Source organism: Arachis stenosperma, chromosome 9, assembly GCF_014773155.1.
Source record: "Arachis stenosperma cultivar V10309 chromosome 9, arast.V10309.gnm1.PFL2, whole genome shotgun sequence".
Classification (NCBI taxonomy): domain Eukaryota; kingdom Viridiplantae; phylum Streptophyta; class Magnoliopsida; order Fabales; family Fabaceae; genus Arachis; species Arachis stenosperma.
The window spans coordinates 27,321,284-27,328,303 of record NC_080385.1 but is presented as its reverse complement, the minus strand read 5'-3'; the positions used below and the strand labels follow the sequence as shown (position 1 = coordinate 27,328,303).

The 7,020-nt window shown below is 38.3% G+C and overlaps 1 protein-coding gene across 1 annotated transcript; it reads right to left on the bottom strand.

Moving 5' to 3' along the window:
• Positions 1–4,523: 4,523 nt before the first annotated feature.
• Positions 4,524–5,153, bottom strand: LOC130949309 (uncharacterized). The gene is made up of 2 exons (XM_057878066.1): positions 5,111–5,153; positions 4,524–4,873 (listed from the first exon to the last, which is right to left on the bottom strand). The coding sequence occupies exons 1-2, from the start codon at positions 5,151–5,153 to the stop codon at positions 4,524–4,526; spliced, it is 393 nt and encodes a 130-aa protein (XP_057734049.1).
• Between the last annotated feature and the right edge of the window lie 1,867 nt (positions 5,154–7,020).

Below are 7,020 nucleotides of genomic sequence, written 5' to 3'. Positions count from 1 at the left end.
ATTCACAAGGGTTCAACAGTTTCACAAGGGTTCAACAGTTTCTTACCTTACATATTGATCAATTGGACAAAACTCAGTGATTATCCGCTGCTAGAGTATACTAAACTATCAAAATCATTTAATTCCTCAATACCCAAACACTAAAATCACAAAATTGAGGAGAAGAAGAAATGGAAGAGAAATTCTAGTTTCTTACCACTTTATTTGGATACAATTAAAAGGAAGTCTAAGACGAACACGTGGCCGCTGATGACTCGTCAATCGGAGCTTCGGATTGAAAGTTACGGACGACGGAAGTTAACGATGGTGAGGGTTAGGATTTTCACATTAATCCCTCTCTTCCTCAACGTAATTGTAGAAATGAAAATGGAGATGGCTCGTTTAGTGGCTTTATAGGTTGAGCTTGGGCTCAGTTTGAATCCGGTCCAACCGGTTTGGTCTGTTAGTCCGGTTTTGGGCTAAATTAATTTATTGACTAATTATTTATTAATTTCCCGGGATTTACATCCTACCCACCTAATTAAGAATTTTGCCCCCAAAATTCATATTAAGTTACCTGAAAATAGGTGTGGATAGTCCTTTCTCATTTTTGACTCAAGTTCCCAAGTGTGTTCCTCAATTCTAGCTTGACTCCAAGCAACTTTTACTAATGAGACTTCTTTTTCGCATAATCGCTTAATACTAGTGTCATCAATTCGAACCGGAGTAACTTGAAGCGTTAGATCCTCTTTCATTTTAATAGATTTATGTTCTAAAATATGGCTAGCATCAGAGGTGTATTTCTGAAGCTGTGACACATGAAACACATCGTGCAGGTTCGAATGATGCGGTGGTAGAGCTATTCGATATGCCACCGGCCCGATTCTCTTTAGGTTCTGAAAGGGATCGATATAACGAGGATTCAATTTCTTTGTCTTAATCGCTCTTTCCACTCCTGTTGTTGGGGTAACTCTTAGGAATACATAATCTCCTCCATCAAATTCTAACAATTTCTGTCTCTGATTGGCGTAGCTCTTTTGGTGACTCTGAGCGGTAAGCATTTGGCTTCGAATTTTCTTAATCTGTTCGGCAATTTCAGCTACTAACTCAAGCCCTCAGAATCTTGAAGTGAAATGAGGATCTCTATCAGAGATTATGGTGGTAGGCACGCTGATAAACCCCAATTTTTTTGTTTATCTTGTGCTTAATTCAGGGGATTTTATCACCCTTTTCCCACATTTATTCAATGAAATAGCATGATTTTATAATTATCCTTGATTTTATGCTTAAGAGTGATAACATGCTTTTTAGGCCTTTAAATTGCTAATTTTTTATTCACTTTAATTCCATTCGATGCCTTGATATGTTTGTTGAGTGATCTCAGGTTCATAAGGCAAGTATTGGATGGAAGAAGTGAAGAGAAAAGCATGCATGGTGGAGAGTCCATGAAGAAACAAGGATTTGGAGTGCTTAGATCGACGCGCACGCGCAGCAGACGCGCACGCGTGAATGTGAAGTCGTATGGCGATGCGTACGCGTGACCCATGCGTACGCATCGGTGCTCGCACGTGACTTCATTAAAGTGAAAATGCTGGGGGGCGATTTCTGAGCTGCCCAGGCCCAAACCCAACTTGTTTCTAAGGGTATTTCATGTAGAATTGAAGATTGAGCAAGGGGGAGCAATTGTTTGGAGTTTTGCATCATGTAATGTAGTTTTTAGAGAGAAGCTCCCTCTTCTCTCTAGAGTTAGGGTTCTAGGGTTATTTGCATCATAGATCCATGTTCAATTCTTGTTTTCATGCTTACTACCATTGTGATTTCTTGTTTCTACACCTTTGTTTCTCTAAGTATTCTTGTTAATTTCACTTAATGCTCTCTTTTGTGTTGATGAACTCATGTTGGATTTGGATCTCTCATTTAATGCAAAATTGATATTTGATGTTCTATTGATGATTTGAGTTGGTGATCTTGTTTCCTTTGCAATTTATTATGTTTTCATTTCATACCCACCAAGTGTTTGACAAAATGCTTGGTTGGACTTTAGAGTAGATTTTTTAGCATTCTTAGCTTGGAAGAGAAACTAGGTGATCTTGAGTCATTAAGCCCAACTATGTTGGTGATCTAGAGTTATTAGCTAGTATTATTTCCATTAACTCTAATCTCTTGCTAATTCACTTATTGAGTTAATTAGGACATTTGGATTGAGATTAGCTAGTCTTATTAAATTTTCTTCGATTGTGAAGATAACATGATACCTTCTTCCATCGTCGGGGATGACGTAATAAGATAAATTCTTGTTAATTATTGTTATTAGTGACTAGGATAGAAAGCCTAGATTCTCAATTCTTGCTAAGGATGTCTCTCTTTTATTAATTGCTTTCTTTAGTTGTTCCTTTACTTTTCTTGCCCTTTTTACAAAAATCAAACCCCCTTGCATCTTCATAGCCAATAATTGAGCACTTTATTGCAATTCCTTGTGAGACGACCTGAGGTTTAAATACTTCGGTTAAAAATTCTTATTGGGATTTGTACTTGTGATAACCAATATTTTTTATTGGGAGGATTGTTTGTTGGTCTAGAGCTATACTCACAACGAAGAAATTCTTTTCTATAAGAGAAATTCTTTATCAATACAACAAATCTCTCACATCACACGCCATGCAACCTTACAATTTCCTTGATGTACAAACATGCTAGCTCCTCTAAGGTACAATTCATCCGAAGGGTAAAAAGTGACTTGACTTTGTCAGCCGATCCACAATCACTCATACTGCGTCAAATCCTGCCCGAGTCCTCGGTATTCCAGACAAAAAGCCCATTGCGATGCTTTCCCATTTCCATTGCGGAATTTCTAAAGGTTGTAATATTTCGGATGGTCTCTGGTGTTCAATCTTTACTTTCTGACAAGTCAAACATTTTGAAACATGCAATGCCACATCATTCTTCATTCCCGACCACTAGAACATTGCCTTTAGATCATGGTACATCTTAGTACTTCCCAGGTGGATAGAGAATCTGCTCCTATGTGCCTCCTTCAAGATATCTTGTCACAAATTTCCTACATTCGGCACACAAATCCTACCCTTGTATTTTCATATTCCATCCCCATCCCACGAAACTCCCCATCGCTTTCCCTTCTCGATCTCCGGCAACACCTTCTGTAACTCCTGATCATCTTTTTGAGCTTTTAAAATTTTGGACTTGAAGTTACTAGAGATTCGCAGTTGGTTCAAGCATACACTCCCATTAAATTCTCCGACAACCAGTCTTAAATCCCCAAACTTGCTAACCAACTCCTCTTCCTTAATCATCATCCAAGCGATCGTCAACGACTTTCGACTCAAGGCATCCGCTACAATGTTCGCGTTCCTTGGGTGGTAACTTAACTCAAATTTGTAATCCTCCAGCAACTCCATCCACCTTCTTTGCCGCATGTTGAGCTCCTTCTGATAAAAAAGATACTTGAGACTCTTGTGATCAAAGAAGAATCAAAACTTTACTCCATACAAGTAATGCCTCTAGATCTTTAATGCAAATACAATCACCGCCAATTCCAAGTCATGAGTTGGGTAATTTATCTCATGAGGTCTCAACTAACGCGATGCATAAGCTACCACGTTCCGGTGTTGCATCAACACACACCCCAGACCTTTCAGCGAAGCATCGCAATACACTTCAAAAGGCTCATTAGGTTCAGGTAACACAAACACAGGCGCTATAGTCAGTTTTTGGTTCAAGGCTTGAAAGCTCTTCTCGCATTCTAATGTACAGGCAAATGGCGCATCCTTTCGAGTTAACTTTGTCAAAGGCAATGCAATTTGTGAAAATCCCTTGATAAACCTCCGATAATATCCTGCCAAACCTAAGAAGCTTCTGATCTCCGTCACTGATGTACGTTGTCCTCAATCTATTACTGCCTCAACCTTAGAAAGATCCACAGTTATTACCTGCTTATTCACTACATGACCCAGAAATTTCACCTCATTCTTCCAGAATTCACATTTAGAAAGTTTAGCGTACAACTTCCTCTCTTTCAAAATTCGTAGCATGATCCGCAAGTATTTCGCGTGCTGTTCCTCAGTCTTAAAGTAGATTAGAATATCATCAATGAAGACGATAACAAATCTATCCATGAAAGGACAGAATATCTGGTTCATATAGTCCACGAACATAGCAGGGGCATTGGTTAACCCAAATGACATCACAGTGTATTCATAGTGACCATATCGAGTTCTGAAAGCGGTTTTCAGGATATCTTCATCTCTCACGCTTATTTGGTGATAACCATACCTTAAGTCGATCTTGAAAAAGACACCAGCTCCTTGCAATCGGTCCATCATATAATCAATTCTTGGCAACAGGTATTTATTCTTTACAGTTACTTTATTCAACTTTCTGTAATCTACGTATAGCCGTATACTTCCATCATTCTTTTTCACCAACAACATCGGTGCTCCCCATTGAAAAATGCTCGAATGAATAAAGTTCTTACTCATTAACTCCTCTACCTGAGCTTTAAGTTCAGCTAGTTCTAAAGGCGATATTCAGTAAGGCGCAATTGAAATTGGTCCTGCTCCAGAAACCAACTCAATCACAAACTTGATTTCTTGAGAAGGAGAAAATTCAGGTATATCCTCAGAAAATACTTCTCGAAATTCATTCACAGCTGGAATCTGATTCAGACTTTGTTCATCACCCGATACACTGGCAGCCAATAGTATGAATCTTGAACACTCACTCCTACTACAATTCACCATGACAGAATTCAAGTAATATCCATTCGCCACCACCGGTCCTTCTAAACCTTCCGACATAAATTGTAGTGATCTTTCAAAGCAATAGAGCAGAACATTATTCTTTGATAACCAATCTAATCCCAAAATAAGATCGAGGCCTGTCATCAACAAACAAATAAATTATGGACAAAAGTTCGTGCCTAATTCAGAATAGAACTTGTTAACAGCCTAATCTAGTTACGACAACCTCAGAGGCAAGAGTATGTACTTGCAGATTATAGGTTAGCATGGTTATCTTCAATCTTAACTCACAGGCTTTCTCAAACGATATAAATGAATGTGATGCCCAGTATCAAATAAAGCAATTAAGATTTTACCACCAATTTCACATTTACCTCTGATCAGAGTGTCTAACTTCTCAGCACCATCTGTTGACATGGTAAACACACATCCCTATTACTGAACTCTCTTAGCTTCCTGTCTCTTCCTCTCTGGACAATTCCAGGACAGGTGTCCAGCTCCACCACAGTAGTAGCATATACCCTGTCCAGCTCTACATGGAGTGTTAGGATGATATGCCACACATCTCCTACATGTCATGTTATTGTGAAGATTCTGAATCTACTTTCCTTTGCCTCTTTTCTGGTTGGTGTTATTATTGAATCTCTAGAAGTTATTCTAACCCAGTTGTTGTGGGACATAACCGCCTCGCTTGAAATTATGTCCTCTAGGCGCAAAGTTCCTCAGGTGAGTGAGGGTCGATCCCATGAGGATTGATGGATCAAGCAACAATGGTTAAATGATTTACTTAATTAGGCTAGCAGAAAAGGGTTTTGAGATATTCAAAAGGTTTAAATTGAAAATATCATAAGGCAGACACACAAGTAAATAAGTTGAAAATAAAATATTGGAGAAATAGTTAAGGCTTCAGAGTTATCTATTTTTCCGGATTCACTTTTCTTACTAAATATTTTAATCATGTAAGATTTAATTTATGGCAAACTATATGTGACTAGACCCTAATTCCTTAGACCTTTCTAGTCTCCTCTAAAATTCATCAACAGCCAATTCCTTGGTCAATTAATTCCAATTAGAGGGTGATGATCAAATTCCAGTTTATATGCCACAAAAACTCTAATTACCCAAAAATAAAAGGATTACATGTCACGTATCCTGTTAAATCCAGATAATTAAAATTTAGGAGAATATGTTTTCAATCTGTTGTTCAAGTAAAGAGCTTTTCCAAGTTATACAAGAACTTAAATAGATAGAGGGTCATACTTCCATTCCACCCAAATTCATAAGATGAAGAACGAAAACAATTCTTAAATTATAAATCCATACATGAATTAAAATAGAAAAAGCAATAAAATCAATCCATACAAATAGACAGAGCTCCTAACCTTGACAATGGAGGATTAGTTGCTCATGGTTCAGAGAAGAAAATAAGGATTCTGATAAAATGTACAGAATTCCAATCTGATGACCTCCTAAGTTAACTAATGGAATCCCTTTTTATAACTAATCCTAATAAATTTAAAATCTAATTATCAAAAATTAAAAATAATATCTTTTCCTGAAAATAAGATTTGAATTTAAATTAGAATAATCAGCAGGTCTTCAGTTGATGGGTGGGGACCACATGTTTTGTCCATTCTGCAACTTCTAATATGTATTTTCTGGACTGAAAACTGGGTCAAAACAGCCCAGAAATCGCCCCCAGCATTTTTCTGCGTTTTCTGCAAGTGGCGCATGTCAGGAGTACGCGTCAGTCACGCATACGCGTCGATGGTCTTTTTCGCAAGTCACACGGACGCGTCGGTCACGCGCACGCGTCGCTGAGCAAATCTTCAAATCACGCGTACGCGTTAGTCACGCGTACGCGTCTCCATGGAAAGCTCCAAATCATGCGCATGCGTCAATCACGCATACGCGTCGCTCCTAGCTTCCATCTCGTTTTGTTCTTGTGCTATAGAAACTCCATCAAATCCAGCCGAATGCTACCTAAAATAAATAAAATTGCAAAAGACTCAAAGTAGCATCCATATTGGCTAAAAGATAATTAATTCTTTATTAAACTCAACAAATTAGATGCAAATTCACTAGAAAAAGATAGGAAAGATGCTCACGCATCACAGACCACTTTCACATTTTATGCATTTCCATTCTTCAAAACCCCGGAGCACCCTAACAAATCCTAGAGAATCGACACAATTCCTCAGACCGATTAGGGTACTCTGCCACTAACATAGGACCCTACTTCAGCTGTAACAACTCAAGCTCCTTCGTCGTCCTTACTGATTTT

Coding starts and splice junctions, on each gene's coding strand:
- LOC130949309 (XM_057878066.1), bottom strand. CDS start 5,153: ATGTCAACAGATGGTGCTGAGAAGTTAGACACTCTGATCAGAG. Junction 4,874..5,110: donor GTTAGACACTCTGATCAGAG/GTAAATGTGAAA, acceptor TGTTGATGACAG/GCCTCGATCTTATTTTGGGA.